The 21634-nt window shown below is 38.2% G+C and overlaps 2 protein-coding genes across 12 annotated transcripts in view; one reads left to right on the top strand and one right to left on the bottom strand.

The window, feature by feature from the left end:
• The window catches only part of Galphao (G protein alpha o subunit), a 251069-nt gene that overhangs the window by 71332 nt on the left and 158103 nt on the right, over positions 1 to 21634 (bottom strand). The gene's annotated exons all lie outside the window — the stretch shown is intronic.
• Cyp49a1 (Cytochrome P450 49a1) overlaps positions 1 to 21634 on the top strand; it is a 79196-nt gene that overhangs the window by 40175 nt on the left and 17387 nt on the right. For both annotated transcript variants that reach the window (XM_067776221.1, XM_067776222.1), the window contains exons 8-14: positions 1979 to 2055; positions 2178 to 2373; positions 2504 to 2678; positions 5411 to 5580; positions 5646 to 5724; positions 9756 to 9858; positions 10116 to 10243. In XM_067776221.1, coding sequence (XP_067632322.1) covers positions 1979 to 2055; positions 2178 to 2373; positions 2504 to 2678; positions 5411 to 5580; positions 5646 to 5724; positions 9756 to 9858; positions 10116 to 10243 — 928 coding nt within the window. The remainder of the gene's footprint in view (positions 1 to 1978; positions 2056 to 2177; positions 2374 to 2503; positions 2679 to 5410; positions 5581 to 5645; positions 5725 to 9755; positions 9859 to 10115; positions 10244 to 21634) is intronic.

Below are 21634 nucleotides of genomic sequence, written 5' to 3'. Positions count from 1 at the left end.
ATATTTGGAAGCTAGCATTAACAACAAAAACAATGCCAGCTTAGAAATGAAACAGAAAATAACTCTTGCTAAGAAGTGCTGACTGAGCAGGCAATTTGAAAGTAAAGCGACGTACAAAAATAACGCTCCACAAGTCGCTCATCAGACCTGTCCTGATGTATGGCTCGGAATGTTGTTGTTGTAGCAGTGCTTCGCACCATCCAATGGGTGCGACCGATCACTAATTGTCATCAATATCCTCTAACGGGAGTCCAAGGAAACTTGCTGTTTCAACAGGGTTGGACCATAATGAGAGGGGTCTTAGGGGCGTTGGCTCCACATTACAATTAAAGAGATGGTTGGTGTGATGTGGGGACACATTGCAAGCAGGGCATACATTTGGTATGTCGGGGTTGATTCTGGATAGGTAAGAGTTTAACCTGTTACAGTATACAGATCGAAGTTGAGCTAGAGTGACTCGCGTTTCCCTGGAGAGTGTGCGTTCCTCTTCCGCAAGTTTTGGGTATTGTTCTTTGAGTACTGGATTCACCGGGAAATTCCTGGCATAAAGGTTCGCCCCTGTTTCTGGAGTTCACTGAGGACCTGCTTGTGTTTTTTGCCTTCATATGACTGAGTTCTCTGGTGCCGTATTTCCTTATAATGCTTACGGAGATGACTCCTTAAGCCCCTGGGCAGTGTTGGCTCATCAGATGTCGGATGGGATGCCCAGGTTGATGGAGAGTATTCTCGCCTCATTATGTAGATGATGTTCTGGTGACATAAGAAGACAGCCCGTGGCGGTTATGAGAGCAGTATTTTGGCAGGCATGTATCTTCTTCCAGTGAGTAGTTTTTAGGACTTGCGACCATAAGGGACGCGTATCATGCAACCGGCTGGCTAATTGCTTTGTAAGTGGTAATGAACGTTTCTTTGTCTTTTCCCCAAGTACTGCCAGCAAGAGATTTGAGGATTTTATTACGAGTCTGGATTTTCGGTACAATTGCGGCTGCATGCTCACCAAAATGTAGATCATTGGCTCGGAATCAGGGACGGTGTCGAGAGAAGATGAGATAACCCTTGGAATGTTCGAGAGAAAAGTTCTCCTCCGGAAGACGTAAGGATCTATCCCTGATGTCGACGGCGAGTATGGAAGGAGTTATAAGGATGAGCTACATATATATATGAGCTTTACGCAGACATGACGATAGTGCAACGAACAAAACCCAAAAGGCTTCGCTGGCTAGTGGCCGCCGTGGTGTGATGGTAGCGTGCTCCGCCTACTACACCGAAGATCGTGGGTTCATGTCCCGGGCAAAGTAGCATCAAAATTTTAGAAACAAGTTTTTTCAATTAGAAGACATTTTTTCTAAGCGGTTCGCCCCTCGTCAGTTTTTGGCAAGCATCCGAAGGATTTCTGCCATGAAAACCTTCACAAGTGCCGTTAGGAGTCGGCATAAAACAAGTAGGTCCCTCCCCGCCAATTTGTAGGAAAACTAAAAGGAGCACGACGTTAATTTGAAGAGAAGCTCGTCCTAAATCTCTTCGGAGGTTATTGCGCCTTACATTTATTTATTCGCTGGATAGGTCATCTTATGAGAATGGACGAAAATGCTCCGGCCGTGAAAGTATTTCAGTCGACACCGCAGTTTGGAAGCAAAGCAAGGGGCGAGACCACCACTGAGTTGAGAGAGGCAGGTGGAGGAAGACTTGACCTCCATTGATGCTTCCAATTCGTGGCATTCATTGCAGAACAGGGATAGCGGGCGTGACTTGTAACGAAACGGACAAAATCGCTTGGGCGGTTAAGCGCCTATTAATAATGATGATAATCAGAGCCGGAACTGATCTCACCTGAATACGATTGGAATAGGACCCTTTGGAGCGGTGTATTTGAATACTATAATAAAGTATACATCACTACTGTGTATTATTTTGTATATTAGTTAATAGTAATATACCTCATATGTTGTTTTTGTATTTACTTACATATAAATAACAGAATACATGAAATGCGAAATGAAAAAGATGAGCTTCCAGAAAATTTTCTACACGAACTACACAATTGGGCATTGGAATGTGAGTATAAATAAATGATAATAATTAAAGTAATATATGTATGTCGTTGGAAAGGGACACTAAGCGCGAGTGTGTGTGTGTGTGTGTGTGAATTGCAGTATAATACAAATATTATCCTTTAGCCGTAGGACGCGTGGCATTAGATACTCGTCTCGGATGTCTATCAGTTGATGGCAGTGAAGAATCACAACAAATTATAAACGCCATAAATACTTTCTTTTGGGCTGTGCCGCAATTGGAGCTTCGTATGCCGTTGTGGCGTTTCTATCCAACGAAAGCATATCGCAGTTTTGTCAAAGCTTTGGATCAGTTTACAGAGTAAGTTTGCACAGTAAGCGATAAGTATGTATGCTAATGATGACGATGATGGATTAGAAGATAACTTTGAAAAATATGTTTTGTTAGAAATTTTATTTTGTTTTTTTTACTTTCATACATATGTATTTAGAATTTGCATGCGAAACATAAGCCGCGCAATGGATCGCGCAGATGCTGAAGCTCTAACGACTACTACACACAATGCTACAGCCGATTCGATAGTGGGACGTATTGTACGTAAAACGGGAAATCGTAAATTGGCAGCAGTTTTAGCGTTGGATTTATTTTTGGTGGGCGTGGATACGGTGAGTGATAAGAATGGAAAATATGTGAGCTTTGGGGGAGGTGAATAAAATTGCGTTGCTTATTATACGCTGCTTATATAATCAGACCAATTCTAAATATTCTCGCGGATTTTGTATTCCCGAGGAAAAATTCCTCCAATTCTTTTCTCCTAGGGAGAAGAATAATTGGGGAATAGGAATTTCGAATTTTCGAAGTCAGCTGTTTTGTCACTTGAAATTTCGTTGCGCATTTCTTATTTTGTTTAAAACATTGAAACGTTTAATTATTGTTGCGAATTTGTTTGAAATTAAGAAATAAGGTATAAACAATGCACATTATTGCATTTCATGTGGTATGTACTGGAATAAGTAATGAATTGGTGCCACAGCAACATCAACAGAAGAGCATAAAAAGAAGAAGACGGCGTGATAACACAAATCCGCCGGAGTTGCATGTATTCATTCTGCAAAGCAATTTTCTGGCGGCCAAGTCGAGTTGAGTTCGCCTTTCGCCATATGCCAAAACCTATTTAAGCCTTCTTAAAAAATCCTTGCGCAATTTCTGGATGGATGCATCAAATATACGAAGAGCTCTTCCATTGCTTATGATATACTTTTCGACTTAAAATAAAGAATATTGTGGTTTTTGTTGTTGTATTAACAGTGAGAATATTGTGGTAGAATGTAAATACATATTTTAGCACAAATTTGTACAAATAAGTGTTCTTTTTTAAAAGAACGAATTTCCTTTAACTATTTTGATGCATTCCCTTTAATTTAACTAGTGAAAAAACTGCTATGAAATTGCAGAGAAATCTCCCTCTCCCTCACATTCATAATACCTACTTTTCTCCCATAACCGGTTTCCGCTTTTTCGAACATTGTTCAGAATAGGAGGAAAGGGAGAAGTGAAAAAACCCACAAGGAATTTTTATTTAGAATACGAGGAATGGGAGAAGGGAAAAAACTCGCACGGAATTTTCGTTTAGAATCGGGCTGAATGTGTGCGAGGTCTAGCTACACGAGCAACTCAGACGTGAGCTGTAGCCTGTATTACCCAAACATAGAAACCAATATATAAACAATCTCATTTTGAAGGTATTTGAATCACTAAATCTCTTTCTATTGAATTTCAGATAAAGGACGCCACATTAGGTAGTTCGAAATCGAGGTCGAATCAATAAAAATATCACCTAAAAAGAATCCCGGAAACAGATCTGCCAAGCAAGAAGAAATGCGGTACAGATTGCGTGAAACTGTGGGACAGGGTGAAGGCCTAATCTAATTGTGATGGATGCTTCCGACTAAATAAGTAGATAGATCAACCATAAAGAGTCCTAGAGACACAGACAGAGACAATTTTAGTCATATGATCATCACTAATTAGCGCCTAGGAAGTCACGCCCGTCTCCCCGCTTCAAGATAATTGACTCCTCGTCTTCGCTCACCTCTCACTCACAGCTCAGTTGTGATCTCCTCCTTCTTCTGCTGTCAAAAACAGGACGAGGCGCCTTCGTCTATTAGCTAAACGTGGGCTCGAATCCTTTAGGTGACATTTTTAACTTTTCCGTACGGATGAATTTCTTGCTAGGAAAGATTTGCATGGCCGAAAAAAACTTTAAGTGGCTGCCAAACGATGGCTGAGATGCGACCGATACATCATGGCATAATAAGATGCAAAACAGAAAGCTTTGGTACTTTTTCCGAGGGAGAAAGGTTTAACAAAGCCTTCACAAAGAGACAAGCGAGCCCAAGTAGCTTTACAACTTCTTACTGGTGTTTGTTGGGAAGTTTTGGTGTTTACTATAGTAATGAGAGGCAGAGCAAGGGTCGTTTTACCATGCATTTGGATGCATCCAAAATCGGGACTATAGACATCAGACCAAAATAAAAATTTTCACCTGGTCTGCAACATTTCGCTCTCTTTGTTCTTCTCATTTTTCTTCGTAATCTTTATATCCTTCTCTCTTTCTCGATCGCGTTCTCCTCCCTCTGGCTATCTCTCTGACTAACTTACCCAAAAAGGGTATATTATAGGTTAATATAACACAAGGCAGCATAAATAAATGTTAGATCATTTCGGGCCCCCTTTTAAATAAATTGGAGGTCACGGCGGTGTGGTGGTCTGCATACCACACGGAAGGTCCTGGGTTCAACATTAAAAAATGTAGAAAAAAGTGTTTCAATTAGAAAAAATAATTTCTAAGCGGAGTTGCCCCTCGGCAATGGTTTGACAAACATTCCGAGGATGTTTCTCATTTAGAATTCATCCGCCTTGTAGCTTCCGTTCGGAGTCGACATAAAACATGCAAGTGACATCCCGCCAATTTGTAGGAAAAATTTAAATGGAGCATGACGCAAAGTGGAAAAGAAGCTCGGCCTTTTTCTCCTTGGGGGTAAATCACGCTAGGTATTTATTTTATTTAAATTTCATTTCTATTGAGGACTTCAGCGTGACACAAGAAATCTTGAATACAGCTCGAGATACAAAACGCAGACAAGGCTCCTAGTTTTTGTATTTTTGTGAAGTGAGTTTTCCGTGGCGGGTTCCAAACTCAGCTCACGATCCGATCTTCGGGATTGATGTTACTCAAATAACCTTATTTGCTTAGACTCATAAAGTAGTTAAGAATTGTAAAAAAGTAACACGAGTGAAATTTGTTTTTTGTTTTCGATATACATAAATATGCAATTATTCCCCATGACCTCGTTTTGACATAACTCATTTAAATATTTTTCTTTTCTTCTCATAGACGTCAGTTGCTATCTCCTCGACAATATATCAATTGGCGAGAAATCCCGAAAAACAGCAAAAGCTCTTCGAAGAATTGCAAAATGTCTTCCCAACGACAGAAGCTGAAGTCGATCAAAATGCTTTGGAGCGTATTCCTTATTTGAGGGCTTGCATTAAGGAGACATTAAGGTAAGCGATACATATTTATAAAATCGTAAAGGTACTGGTACTTAAGGTTTTATTTGTGATTACAGAATGTATCCGGTTGTTATTGCGAATGGTAGAAGCTTGCAAAGTGATGCTGTAATCGCGGGTTACCACATTCCCAAAGGGGTAAGTATATGCCCCGGATTCACGATGGATAAAATTTTTGGAAAGAGGTTTATAGAGCAAGGTGATGCACTACGACCTATAGACCTATTGTGTTTCCCTCTCCTGGCAGCAGCTCATCTAAGCTAACCTTCAAAAAAGCGACTGCAATCTCAGTATGCCGAGGATCCCCTGTCTTCACGACCAGCTCCGCACTCCAGAACGTATTCTGCAGTATCTTCAGGCCGTTTGAAAAAGCTGGATAGGTTCTTAATTGTCTTCAATTGATTGTACTCGTAATTTCCCTTCACGGTTTTAGATTGGCTTAAATCAGCCCTAAGACTTTTTGGTATCGTTTCTATGGTAAGGAACACTGTAGCCAAGAAAATTTTAAATTCCTCTATCAGCGGACTTCCTCTTGTGATCCTCATTTGCATAACGTCATCACATAGAACTGACCTAGTCACTGATACAACAACAACAACCAGTTTGCTAGCGTATTCGCAGGGACTCTGAATTTCTGTAGTCAACTGGTACCAGGCTGTGCATATCGACCTTTCCGAATTGTGAACATGCTGGCTGGGTGCATAGAGCTTTGATTTGAGCTGTTCACCTAACAAACAAGTTTAGAGTAATTGGTCTGCAGGGGCTTTACCCTGCACAGTAGTAATTTTGCTGATTTCAGTATGAAAATTTCTTCAGGTCTTCGCCACAACGCTGTGGGTTGGTCAGAAGTGAGCAAGGAAAAAGAAGTTTAGAAGGGGAGGGAAACGATGGAAATATTGCAAGGATAAAAGATAAAGAGAGGAAAAAGATGAATGTGAGATAAAGTTAAAGGGAGGGTGAAAAGAATGGGGATAGAAATGGACTGACAAAGTGATAAGAAAAAGAATGGAAAGGGAAAAGAAGAGGAAAATGAAATTGAAAACCGAAAAGGAAAATGGCAGGGGAACATGGAAAGTCAAAAGAAACGAGAGGGGGAGAAGAAAAATGGTAAAGGGATAGGGAAGATTATCCCTTCTAAAAAGTGATTTTCGATACCGACAGCTTGTTCTATTATTAGCTTGTTACCGATAGCGAATTACTATCTTCATGTTATCGGTTTGTTATCTGCTTCCTATCGCCAGGTCATTGCTTTCTTCTTGGTTTCTTAACGGCGTGTTATGGTAGGGTTGTAGATTTTATATTAAAGTTTCATCTGTATTTGTTTCATAGCGAGCCGACGACTCGTTCATAACACGCAAATAATAAATCGATAAGTGTTTGATAGCAAATCGATTCTTTTTTGATAGCATATCGATAAATAATGGATAACTTTTTAAACCATCTATAACTTTTTGATTAAAAATCGATAGCTTTTCGATAATAAATAACTTTTCGATAAGTCGTTAATTTTTCGATAATTAATCAACGTTTCGATAACAAACCGCTAACTCGTCGGTTAACTCATTGATAGCATTTGTTATCGATAGTAAGTTTATAAAACCATCTTTCCCTCGCCAATCACACACTCTGTGCCGTAATCGGATAACTCGTATATGATGAAATGGATAACGCGCACTGGCACAAATTGATAACACACCGTTTCGGTTCCGGATTCGTTCTGACTTATAATATTTTGTTTCCTCTTCCCTCCTTTTCCTCTTTCCTTTCCTTTTCTTTCCTTTCCGCTCCATTAATTGACTTTCTTTTGCATTTCCCTACGATTTATTAACCGATATCGCACCATCGATTTTTCGATAGGATTTGGGCTCAGGAAAAAAGTTCCACTACGCATACCCAAAAAAATAATTTTCGAGCCTGCGAAATTTAATGTTTTATACTTTTTTTCGACTTTTGATTTTTAAGGTTTTTTTCATGACCTGCTAAAAAAATTTTCATGTATACCCTGTCCAAGTAAGGAAGTCTAAGTTCGGGTGAAACCGAACATTACATACTCAGCTGTAGGAAAATTAACCTAGGGTAACTCTGGAATGTATTTGTATGACATGCGTATCAAATGGAAGGTATTAAACAGTATTTTAGAAGGGAGTGAGTCATAGTTCTATAGGTGGACGCCTTTTCGAGATATCGCCATAGAGGTGGACCAGGGGTGATTCTATAATGTGTTTGTACGATATGGGTATCAAACGAAAGGTGTTAATGAGGGTTTTAAAAAGGAGTGCCTATGATACAGATAATTAGTTTTTAGTTTGACAAGTTTACCATACAGTGATGGTAGCATTATAATGTTTTAGTAAAATAATAATAAAATCGTATTTAAATACCAATGGGAGTTAATATAAATAATTGTTTGTGGTGTAATATTTCATGTAAAACTTTAATTTATAATTGTGCAATATTTTGTTTGTAACCACGTATTTTAAATCGTGTAATTTTATTTCTAATGTTGTTTTTGTTTTTTGCACTCTGTTATAAACAAATATAGGCCGCCCCTGAAGAAGATAAGGATATTTATCGAAACGTTGGGCTAAATGGTGGAATAAATCGTATTTTATTTGCACTTGACCCTAATAGATCAGTAAGCTGAAAAAATACTTACAAATTAATCAAACTGATCGGAAATTACCATTAAGGAGTGGCCCTTAGTTGTATATGTGAAGGTGTTTTCGAGATATCGACCAAAATGTGGATCAGTTTGGTCCAGGACATCATCTGTCGGGTACCGCTAATTTATTTATATATGTAATACCACGAACAGTATTCCTGCCAAAATTTCAAGGGCTTTTGATTTCGCCCTACAGAACTTTTTCATTTTCTTCTACTTAATAGGGTAGGTGTCACACCCATTTTACAAAGTTTTTTCTAAAGTTATATTTTGCGTCAAAAAACCAATCCAATTACCATGTTTCATCCCTTTTTTCGTATTTGGTATAGAATTATGGCAATTTTTCATTTTTCATAATTTTCGATATCGAAAAAGTGGGCGTGGTCATAGTCGGATTCCGGCCATTTTTTATACCAATACAAAGTGAGCTCAGATAAGTACGTGAACTAAGTTTAGTAGTTTTGCTCAAGTTATGGTGTTAACAGCCGAGCGGAAGGACAGACGGTCGACTGTGTATAAAAACTGGGCGTGGCTTCAACCGATTTCGCCCATTTTCACAGAAAACAGTTACCGGCATAGAAGCTATTCCCTTACCAAATTTCACAAGGATTGGGCGGAGCGACGCCCATTTTGAAATTTTCTTTTTTTTGTATATTGTTGCACCATATCATTACTGCAGTTGAAAGTTGACATAATTTACTTATGTATATACTGTAAAGATATTAAATTTCTTGTTAAAATTTGACTTTTAATTTTTTTTTTTTTAAATGGGCGTGTTCGTCATCCGATTTTGCTAATTTTTATTTAGTACACATATAGCAATAGGAGTAACATTCCTGCCAAATTTCATCATGATATCTTCAACGATTGTCAAATTACAGCTTGCAAACCTTTTAAATTACCTTCTTTTAAAAGTGGGCGGTGCCACGCCCATTGTCCAAAATTTTACTAATTTTCTATTCTGCATCATAAGGTCAACCCACCTACCAAGTTTCATCGCTTTATCCGTCTTTCGTAATGAATTATCGCATTTTTTCAGTTTTTCGAAATTTTCGATGTCGAAAAAGTGAGCGTGGTTATAGTCCGATATCGTTCATTTTTAATAGCGATCTGAGATAGTGCCCAGGAACTTGCATACCAAATTTCATTAAGATACCTCAACATTTACTCAAGTTATCGTGTTTACGGACAGACGGACGGACGGACATGGCTCAATCAAATTGTTTTTTGATTCTGATGATTTTGATATATGGAAGTCTATATCTATCTCGATTCCTTCATATCTGTACAACGAACCGTTATCCAATCAAAGTTAATATACACTGTATGCAAAGCATGCTGAGTATAAAAATTGGGTCTGGTCCATTCTAATGTCTTCTATTAGTTGTTTCACTCTCGATTATACCATATACCAACGTTGTAGTATTGATGGTGTGACAAATGCCTATAAACACATTAATAAATTAACACTTTAATAATTTTATTTCTTTTTTTGTAAATTTTACAGACACATGTCATATTCCCACATCTGGTTGTTTCCAATGATCCCACATATTTTCCGGAACCGAAATGTTTTCTGCCTGAACGTTGGTTGAAGCAGAGCGAAACAAGTGAGTTGCCACACAATTTTAGTTACAGTTTTATTTCATATCATGCTTGAAATTGGCACAAGAAAAAAAGAGGGGAAAGCAAACAAAAAAATTACGAATGAAAAAGTTCCGAATTTCGCGTTGAAAATAAACAAAAAGCTACTGCATGTGAGGTGGTTGGGTGTGCGTGCAGAGATGCAGTAATACCTTTGGTGTAATTTATTCATGACATACATACATATGTACTTACACGCATACATTTTAATTACATTCCGTAGGTGCGCAACAATGTCCATATGCTGGACGAAAAATCCATCCTTTTGTGAGTTTGCCATTTGGCTATGGGCGTCGCATGTGTGTGGGTCGACGTTTTGCCGAAATCGAATTGAATATGCTGTTGGCAAAGGTGAGTGAAGGTTGATGGTTACATGTATGTATGATTTTTGTGCGTATGTGTGCTGTTTTTTGGACGTTCTAGTTTATGCATTCAAACTAAAGTTGGGAGGTACAAGAGCTCAGTGAAATTGGTGAGATGTTTTTATTTAGCACTGATTATAGCGCAATGGCTCCGTATGGCTCTCAACAACAACCAAATCGATTTCTGTAGAATAACACAAAAACAATCGCAGTATGCTTTGAAATTCAAATTTTGAATTGCGTTGGTATTTTTTCTCTCGAAATGAAGAAATTTCGTCCATTCAAAGCCGTTCGCCTGCGCTGAATGCCGACTGGTCGCAATTTTTACAGTATCTCTTACCTCTTCGTATTAATATATCGCACTCACAGTAGGGACGTGCGAAGTAGTTTTCCACTTCGTTAGTGGAAAACTCTGGCGCCAGATGGAATGGCGTTGAAAAGAAATAGGGTTTTTCATTATTGATGTATGGACCATGAAGGGTTTGGGGGTGTCTGCACGTGAAATAGTCTTTGGAAAGATTTAAATTAGAAGTCTTTTGGCATCGTAGCGTAAACGTTGTCACAGCGGAGATAGTCACATGGTCTAGCTTCACCACGCTCTCAGGCCATGTTGCACTCAAAAATGCCATTTGCAAGATTAAAGTTTGTCACAACAGTGGTTAAGTGACTCCTTATCAATCGTTTTGAAGTCATTCCCAGAAATTTGACGCGAATCAACGACGTCTTTTGGCAAAAAATAATAAATCGAGAAGTTTACTTAGTGAAAGGACGTTTAAAGCAGTGGATGATAAAGCATATTGCGATTATTGTATTGGCAGAAGAATTCCCAAAGATTTTTGGGAGCACTGACGGACTGTTACTGCTTGGGGTACTCCTCTTGAAGTTCAGACAAATACGACACTGAATTTACAAAACAAGTTCGAAAGGAAAACAGAGGGACTGATTAGCTTAGTATCTCAAGACTACTCTTTTACGATGCTGTTGTTTCTAGGTTTTACAGAAAATATCTCCGGACTGGCAGCGCCGTATTAAAAATAACTTTTTTCTTTCTTGTGTAATAATGCGTCCAACTTCGCCTAAAAAGTTCGTATCGGTCAAGGCACGAAACTATGACCGTTTACTTATGTAAATTCGCCCAGCTCAAAACAGAGCTTATCGTCAAGTAGAGCTCAAGGTAATATTGGGGACTTGGCACTACTTTTTAAATATACAAGTTCTGAGACCCGGTGCGGAAGCCACCTTTTTATCTACGTAGTCGTCTTGCAGCATTTATATTATAACTTATGCTACCAGTCGAGGCATCTCATTTCCTTATAAAATATATACGGAAATTATAAGTCCGAATTACGAATCAATCAGCTGCCACTTACTACTTTACTTGATTCAGTTTTGGGGAATGACAGTCCAAGGTCCAAGTGCTTGCTGTACTAAGATAAGTCATACGATGAAAATGCTGGATATGCGAATATATCTGAAAATTTAACTTCTGGACTCCTCGAGTCTGATCGTAACCGCAAATAAATCAAATGTTACATTCAACATTTTAGAAAGGCTGACAATCGGAAGAGTACTGTCATCGCATTGAATATTTAATGATATACCCAACTGCACGGCCTAAATCGAAAACAATATGGGGTGGATCAAGTCGGTGATAATATCAAACCACGCGAAGTAAAACAGCTGAAACGAGCTGGCTGCCGCTATCCAACAGTCAGTGCGTAAGAAACTATGAGAACTCCTTCGGAAATGCAACAGTTGTGGTTACAGAACACAACACTTTGGAGACCCATTTTCAATCTTTAACGATTTAAATCTTTCGTCTCTGAATTCCAGAGATATCGACAAATTAGATAATTTATTCATATCTCTAGGCTTGTGGAAAGCGAAGTTTCTTTTAGTTGTTTGAGGAGCCTTGCTTGATTGAGCGTATCGAAGCTTTACAACTTGAGTGTCACGACAACCGCACCGGGTTGGTTTTTGTAACGTGCACAAATCTATCCAGATTTAGAATTTCGGGCTTTGATACTGCAAATAACTAGCTACCTGCAGATACGTGATGCAGGAGGGAAGGAGAACACACTCTACTGGTAGTTTCGTTGTTTTAGTGATAGACATAAGGATACTCTTTGCAGATTCTCGGGATAAATATTGATAGCGCTTTTCCTTTTGGTACGCCTCCTTCAGCTAGCTCTTTTAGGTAGTATGCTTAACATCACTCGTCTACTAACGAAGGGAGGAATATTGGTTGGTTTAACTCTGCTTGAATGGCTGCTTTCTGTTTTTTTAGTAAAGAACAAATACGTCTTAAAAAAGAGAAACTTTGATATGTTAGTAGCAACAGAGGAAAGATGCTTAAGTTAAGTAAAGTGGTTGAAGTAGGTACTCGGCTGACTGTTAGAGTAGAAAATGATTTTAAAATCTGCCTCATCCAGCCCAAAAATATTTCAGGCGTCATGCTATCACGTTATTTAACTAAAAATACCAATTTTGATTACAGCAAACCAATAAGAATATTACCATATCGTAAATAATTACCGCGAAAGTTTTATCAACCTTTCCTATAAATTGTGACGGCCAATTGCAGCTACCGACCTTTTATGTCATTCAGGGCAAAATTCAGCTTTAGGCTTTTAAGCTGTTTTTTTTTAATGCACGGGAAAATAATCGATTGAAATTAATTGCAAATTTTGCCAAATTTTACGCGCACGTACACATACATTAGGGTGGGTCGATTCGTATGGATGAAAGTTAAAAGATATCGCCCCATCGATTTTTCGATAGGATTTGGGCTCAGGAAAAAAAGTTCTGCTACGCATACTCAAAAAAATAATTTTCGAGCCTGCGAAATTTAATTTTTTTGATTTTTTTTCGACTTTAATTTTTAAGTTTTTTCAGGACCTACTAAAAGAAAATTCATATATATATTTTAAAATATTTTATTTTTTTTTTTTTCAGAAAACTGTTGTAGCCAACGTTTTTAGCGAACATTTTTGGGTCGGAGGGTAGATATGAAAATTTTACAATCAAATTAAAAATTTTGTAATAGGTCATGAAAAAAACCTTAAAAATCAGAGTCGAAAAAAAGTCAAAAAAATTAAATTTCGCGGGCTCGAAAATTATTTTTTTAGGTATGCGTAGTGGAACTTTTATTTCCTGAACCCAAATCCTATCGAAATTTCGATGGCGCGATATCGGTTAACTTTCGTCCATACAAATCGACCCACCCTAATGTACACACATAGTATATGGGGTATTCCATCCCATTTCGACCAATTTTGAACCCGACCCCTTTAGAATTGGCTGAAAGTTTTTCTTCTTTTTCTAGCTTACGAAAGACGTTTTTCAGAAGTTTTTCAAATTTTTTCATCCAACTCAAAAAAAGATATGAATTTTTAAAAAAACACCGTTTTTGTTTTCAAAATGCTATAACTTTTTCAAAAATTGACCGTTTGGGATCTTTTTTTTTTTAAATTTGTTTTTAAATGTACTTTTCGGAAAAAATTCAAAAAAAAATTTAGTTTTTTTTTTTGTAATTTTTCAGTTTTTCGAATTTCGCCCTTTTTTTCTCATAAAAAACTTCAATCAATTCTGCAATCATCCCCACTAATCCCGGAGTGGGCCGAGAATTTTTTTTTTTTTATTTAATTGAAAAAAAAAACTTTAAATTTTTTTTTGTCAATTTTTACGGTCAATTTTTGAAAAAGTTATAGCATTTCGAAAAACACCGTTTTTTTTTCAAAATATTTAATGAAAACTGCGCAAATTTATAATACCGTTCAATTCAGTGGTTTATTAAGAAGTAAGAAAATAGTTTCATTTTACATATTATGAATGACATTTAAAACAGGGTTCACGATGTTCAAAGATTCAAAGTACAGAGTTTCAATGTTCAACACTCCTTCTCAACGTGAATGCTGTTTTACATTAAAAAATAATTACAAAATATTCATATCATTTGTAAATTTCATATGTTTGACTTTCGGAAGGCTTTTCGTGAATACATCAGCTGTCATCTGATCCGTTGGACAATACGATAAAACGATCTTTTTAGCATTTACCAGTTCGCGTATATGGTGATATCGAACGTCGATGTGCTTGGTTCTATTATGGTACACAGTATTACTTGCCAGCTTTTGTGCACCTTGATTATCGATGTTTAGAGTGATCGGATCACCATTCCAGAAACCTATCTCTGTTAGTAAACGTTGTAAGTAAACTGCTTCTTTGGCGGCATTTGATGCTGCCATATATTCAGCTTCTGTGCTGCTTAACGCTATGGTGGCTTGCTTCTTGGACTCCCAAGATATAGCGCTGTTTCCGTAAAAGAATACGAATCCCGTATATGATTTTCGGTCATGGGAATCACTTCCCCAATCAGCATCGACAAAACCTTCAACATGTTTACTACCCGCCTTGTACGTAAGTTTTAAGTCAATGGTAGCTTTCAAATACCTTAAAATATGTTTCGCAGCAGTCATATGCTCAACATGTGGATCATTGTTTCTCTGCGATAATTTTGAAACAGAGTGTAAAATATCTGGTCGGGTTGTTATGCCCAAATGCATAAGAGCCCCTATCAACGATTGATATTGCTTAATATCTGCTTTGTTACAGTTTTCGTTACATGCAACTTGATATCCAGCTTCTAATGGAACAGCCGTTGGTTTACATTCATTCATGCCATACTCATTTAACAAATCTTTAATATATTGTTCGTGACTCAAAGTAATATGACCCACCTCGTCTTTTCGATGGATTTTTATTCCAAGAAAATGTTGGAGTTCACCTTTATCTACTACTTCGAATTTTTTAGATATCAGTGCTTTAATTGTTAGCAATTTCGATTTACATTTGCATGCTATGATCATGTCATCTACATATACTGCGATAAGAACAAACTCGTTCTCGAACTTCATTTTATATAAACATGGCTCATTCTCACAAGCGTCAAACCCAATTTGCTTAAGTACTTCATCTAACTTAACATTCCATTGCCTGCCAGATTGTTTCAACCCATAAAGTGATTTCTTCAACTTAAGAACTTTTTTGGGTTCTTTCTTGCAAATAAAATATTCAGGTTGCTGCATGTATATTTCGTCTATCAAATCGCCATTTAAGTATGCAGTACTAACGTCTAACTGATGTAAATGCATTTTGTTTTCTACAGCTATTGCCAATAACATGCGAATGGTAGCGTAGCGAACAACAGGAGAAAACGTTTCACTGTAATCTATACCAAAACGCTGCTCACATCCTTTAGCTACAAGCCTTGCCTTGTATCGCTCAATTTCACCACTGCTATTACGTTTCAATGTAAAAACCCATTTATTTTTAATAGCCTTTTTACCCGGTGGTAAATCTACATAAATCCAAGTTTCATTTTTCATCAATGCATCGAATTCATCTTGCATTGCTTTCTTCCAGTATTCGTGACTCTCACTCGATAGCGCTTCAGTGACAGTAAGTGGAATGCTCACACTTGTTACATTATTGATAACATGGTACTGCTTTTTAGGACGTCCACGCAATCCTGTTCGCACCAACCTGGGTCTACCCCTACCAATTTTATTAACGTTCTCACTAGTCTCCTCCTGGTTGCTATTTTCCTCAGAATAGCTTGAACTTGAACTCGGCTCATCCGCACTATCATACACTGAACTATCGCTATGAATTTCCTCTGTGTCAGCTGTTGGCAAAACAATATTTCTATTACTCTCCTCCTCGACAATGAATTGTAAATCTACTGTATCTACATTTGTTATGCTGTCACTAGACGCAAAGTTGTCATCAACATTTGCCTCATTGAAAACAACATCTCTTTTTATAATAATCTGATTACATTCTTTGTCGTACAAACGATATGCTTTGCTTTCAAGTGAGTATCCAACCATTATAAATTGTTTTCCCTTAGCTTCGAATTTGCCGTGCTGTGTTTTATCTAGCCCTACTGCTTTAGCGCCAAACGTTTTTAAGTGTGCGACTATTGGTTTTTTATTAAACCACATTTCATACGGGGTTTTGTTAACAAGACATTTTGTTGGACACCTATTTCTCAAATAAGCTGCCGTTGATATAGCTTCAGCCCATAAATTTTTCTGAACCTTAGCATGTAAAAGCATACATCGTGCCATTTCCACAAGTGTGCGATTCGCCCTTTCTGCTACACCATTCTGTTGTGGTGTATAAGGCATAGTTAATTCGTGACGTATACCATGTTTTTTCAAAAACGAATCGAACTCACTATTGACATATTCTTTGCCATTGTCGCTTCTTAATGCTTTTATTTTGCAGTTTGTTTCACGTTCTACATACGCCTTGTATGTTTTAAATTTATCTAAAACTTCGTTCTTCGTTTTTAGAAAATAAATACTAATAAACCTTGATTTATCATCAATTAGTGTCAAAAAATAACGCGAACCCCCTACTGATTGTATATTTATCGGGCCACATACATCTGAATGTATTATGCGGCAGTTACCCACGAACGTACGTAGAAAAAACGTGTCAGCTGACACGACCTATCTTATGAGTGTGCAATGTAAACGAAAACTCACCGGCGTGCAACGCCCGTACGTACGTAGCCCGGAACGTAGAAATCAAAACAATTTTGATTTTTTCCGTAAGAACGTGTCAGCTGATCGCTCTCTCACTAGACAGAGTTGCCTAGTAAACTTTTGTGCGCTAATTTTTGACCGTTTGCAATTTTATGCAAAAACGCCTAATTAAAGTTTGAAAAATTGTGGAAATAATTCGAAATAATTATGTAAAAGTGCTGATTATAAATATTTAATCTATTTATACTTATTTAATATGTATTCCGGCCTTTTACAATATCAAAAATTAAATTGGAAAAAGTTGATGTTTCCATAAGCATACATGCAAAATGGTCAATGGCGACAGTGCTTATCTGTAAACAATACACACACAAATATGTTATGTACATGTACACAGACGCACACATTGATTCCTACGGGCTTGAGAGTTCGGTCAAACGTGCTTCGTACGACAAACGTCCTTACGTACGGCACACGTCGGTGGGTAACTGCCGCATTAGTTCTAATAACATTTCTGATTTTCTCTCAGATTGCTTAGGGAATGGTAACGTATGTATTTTACTTATCATACAAGTATTACAACATATTTTATCTTCTTTCTGATGTAAATTCATGCCTCGCACCATATCATTTTTATTTAAATCACGTAGGCTTTGATAATTAACATGGCCATACCTGTTGTGCCAAACTTCATTACTAATCATAGTAAACAAGCCTTCTCGATTCAATTCTACTACATACAGGTTGTGCTGTTTGATCGCTCTCAATACAACTTCACCATACTTGTCGTTTATATATGCATACTCGTCTTTAAACTTGACTGTCATACCGCGCTCTACTGCTTTGCTTATAGAAATGAAATTCGCCTTCAAATTCGGCGAGTACAATACATTGTGCAACCGAACATTTCGTTGTTTTGTTTTCAACAATACATCACCTTTTCCAAATGCTACTATTGATGTGTTTGATGCTAGCCAAATATTCTCTCTTACCTCTTCATAATTCACGAACATTGCCTTGTTGTTACACATGTGAGATGTTGCCCCGCTGTCTATATACCAACATGTTTCGTCGAATGTTCTGGGCGTTTTTGTCATTGCAATAACATTCATAGCAGCTTCGCTAACATTTTTCTTTTCTTTGTTGTTGCACTTACTTGCATAATGACCTTTCTTACCGCATACAAAACATTTACCATTAAACTTCTGCTGCGTTCTCTTATTGACATTTTCACGAGCTACGAATGCTTGCTGTCCACCAATTTCCGATGCTATGACCTGCCTTTTACGCCGTTCTCCCTCTTCTAAAAACTTTAACTTTAATGCATTAAAATTTGGTAGATCATCGCGCGTCTCCATCGCTATTACAAAATTCTCGTACGATTTAGGTAAGCTGGATAACAGAATTATACTTAACAATTCATCTTGTATTGAAATACCAGTCTCCGCCAACTTATCAGCCACTTCAGTAAAAGAATTCAGAAATATTTGTACATTCTCCTCCTCGCCCATTTGCTTGCTTAACAGCTGCTTGTACAATGAAACTTTTTGTAGGTCCTATTAAGGTGGCAGACACACTATAGCAAACAACAATATTATATATTAAATAATTTATACCTCATTTATTGGCAATTTAATACCGCAAAAAAAAATTTAAAGCTGCGTCCGGTTCCGAGAAACGGGAGTGTCTGCTATCTTAAGGCTCAAGCCAGCAGACACTTCGTGAAAACACGACCTACGACTTCCGAACGACTTGGATAATTGATATTACATTTATTGGCAATTTAGTACCGCAAAAAAAAATTTAAAGCTGCGTCCGGTTCCGAGAAACGGGAGTGTCTGCTAGCTTAAGACTCAAGCCAGCAGACACTTCGTGAAAACACTACCTACGACTTCCGAGCGACTTGGATAATTGATATTACATTTATTGGCAATTTAGTACCGCAAAAAAAAATTTAAAGCTGCGTCCGGTTCCGAGAAACGGGAGTGTCTGCTAGCTTAAGACTCAAGCCAGCAGACACTTCGTGAAAACACGACCTACGACTTCCGAACGACTTGGATAATCGATATTGCATTTATTGGCAATTTAGTACCGCAAAAAAAATTTAAAGCTGCGTCCGGTTCCGAGAAACGGGAGTGTCTGCTAGCTTAAGACTCAAGCCAGCAGACACTTCGTGAAAACACGACCTACGACTTCCGAACGACTTGGATAATTGATATTACATTTATTGGCAATTTAGTACCGCAAAAAAAAATTTAAAGCTGCGTCCGGTTCCGAGAAACGGGAGTGTCTGCTAGCTTAAGACTCAAGCCAGCAGACACTTCGTGAAAACACGACCTACGACTTCCGAACGACTTGGATAATTGATATTACATTTATTGGCAATTTAGTACCGCAAAAAAAAATTTAAAGCTGCGTCCGGTTCCGAGAAACGGGAGTGTCTGCTAGCTTAAGACTCAAGCCAGCAGACACTTCGTGAAAACACGACCTAGGACTTCCGAACGATTTGGATAATTGATATTACATTTATTGGCAATTTAGTACCGCAAAAAAAAATTTAAAGCTGCGTCCGGTTCCGAGAAACGGGAGTGTCTGCTAGCTTAAGACTCAAGCCAGCAGACACTTCGTGAAAACACGACCTACGACTTCCGAACGACTTGGATAATTGATATTACATTTATTGGCAATTTAGTACCGCAAAAAAAAATTTAAAGCTGCGTCCGGTTCCGAGAAACGGGAGTGTCTGCTAGCTTAAGACTCAAGCCAGCAGACACTTCGTGAAAACACGACCTACGACTTCCGAACGACTTGGATAATCGATATTGCATTTATTGGCAATTTAGTACCGCAAAAAAAATTTAAAGCTGCGTCCGGTTCCGAGAAACGGGAGTGTCTGCTAGCTTAAGACTCAAGCCAGCAGACACTTCGTGAAAACACGACCTACGACTTCCGAACGACTTGGATAATCGATATTGCATTTATTGGCAATTTAGTACCGCAAAAAAAATTTAAAGCTGCGTCCGGTTCCGAGAAACGGGAGTGTCTGCTAGCTTAAGACTCAAGCCAGCAGACACTTCGTGAAAACACGACCTACGACTTCCGAACGACTTGGATAATTGATATTACATTTATTGGCAATTTAGTACCGCAAAAAAAAATTTAAAGCTGCGTCCGGTTCCGAGAAACGGGAGTGTCTGCTAGCTTAAGACTCAAGCCAGCAGACACTTCGTGAAAACACGACCTACGACTTCCGAACGACTTGGATAATTGATATTACATTTATTGGCAATTTAGTACCGCAAAAAAAAATTTAAAGCTGCGTCCGGTTCCGAGAAACGGGAGTGTCTGCTAGCTTAAGACTCAAGCCAGCAGACACTTCGTGAAAACACGACCTAGGACTTCCGAACGATTTGGATAATTGATATTACATTTATTGGCAATTTAGTACCGCAAAAAAAAATTTAAAGCTGCGTCCGGTTCCGAGAAACGGGAGTGTCTGCTAGCTTAAGACTCAAGCCAGTAGACACTTCGTGAAAACACGACCTACGACTTCCGAACGACTTGGATAATCGATATTGCATTTATTGGCAATTTAGTACCGCAAAAAAAATTTAAAGCTGCGTCCGGTTCCGAGAAACGGGAGTGTCTGCTAGCTTAAGACTCAAGCCAGCAGACACTTCGTGAAAACACGACCTAGGACTTCCGAACGACTTGGATAATTGATATTACATTTATTGGCAATTTAGTACCGCAAAAAAAAATTTAAAGCTGCGTCCGGTTCCGAGAAACGGGAGTGTCTGCTAGCTTAAGACTCAAGCCAGCAGACACTTCGTGAAAACACGACCTACGACTTCCGAACGACTTGGATAATTGATATTACATTTATTGGCAATTTAGTACCGCAAAAAAAAATTTAAAACTGCGTCCGGTTCCGCGAAACGGGAGTGTCTGCTAGCTTAAGACTCAAGCCAGCAGACATTTCGTGAAAACACGACCTACGACTTCCGAACGACTTGGATAATTGATATTACATTTATTGGCAATTTAGTACCGCAAAAAAAAATTTAAAGCTGCGTCCGGTTCCGAGAAACGGGAGTGTCTGCTAGCTTAAGACTCAAGCCAGCAGACATTTCGTGAAAACACGACCTACGACTTCCGAACGACTTGGATAATTGATATTACATTTATTGGCAATTTAGTACCGCAAAAAAAAATTTAAAGCTGCGTCCGGTTCCGAGAAACGGGAGTGTCTGCTAGCTTAAGACTCAAGCCAGCAGACACTTCGGGAAAACACGACCTACGACTTCCGAACGACTTGGATAATTGATATTACATTTATTGGCAATTTAGTACCGTAAAAAAAATTTAAAGCTGCGTCCGGTTCCGAGAAACGGGAGTGTCTGCTAGCTTAAGACTCAAGCCAGCAGACACTTCGTGAAAACACGACCTACGACTTCCGAACGACTTGGATAATTGATATTACATTTATTGGCAATTTAGTACCGCAAAAAAAAATTTAAAGCTGCGTCCGGTTCTGAGAAACGGGAGTGTTTGCTAGCTTAAGACTCAAGCCAGCAGACACTTCGTGAAAACACGACCTACGACTTCCGAACGACTTGGATAATTGATATTACATTTATTGGCAATTTAGTACCGCAAAAAAAAATTTAAAGCTGCGTCCGGTTCCGACAAACGGGAGTGTCTGGTAGCTTAAGACTCAAGCCAGCAGACACTTCGTGAAAAGACGACCTACCACTTCCGAACGACTTGGATAATTGATATTACATTTATTGGCAATTTAGTACCGCAAAAAAAAATTTAAAGCT

This window comes from Eurosta solidaginis, chromosome 3, assembly GCF_040869045.1.
Source record: "Eurosta solidaginis isolate ZX-2024a chromosome 3, ASM4086904v1, whole genome shotgun sequence".
NCBI classification, from domain to species: domain Eukaryota; kingdom Metazoa; phylum Arthropoda; class Insecta; order Diptera; family Tephritidae; genus Eurosta; species Eurosta solidaginis.
The sequence above is the reverse complement of the archived record's forward strand: the minus strand, read 5'-3'. Positions and strand labels throughout refer to the sequence as shown.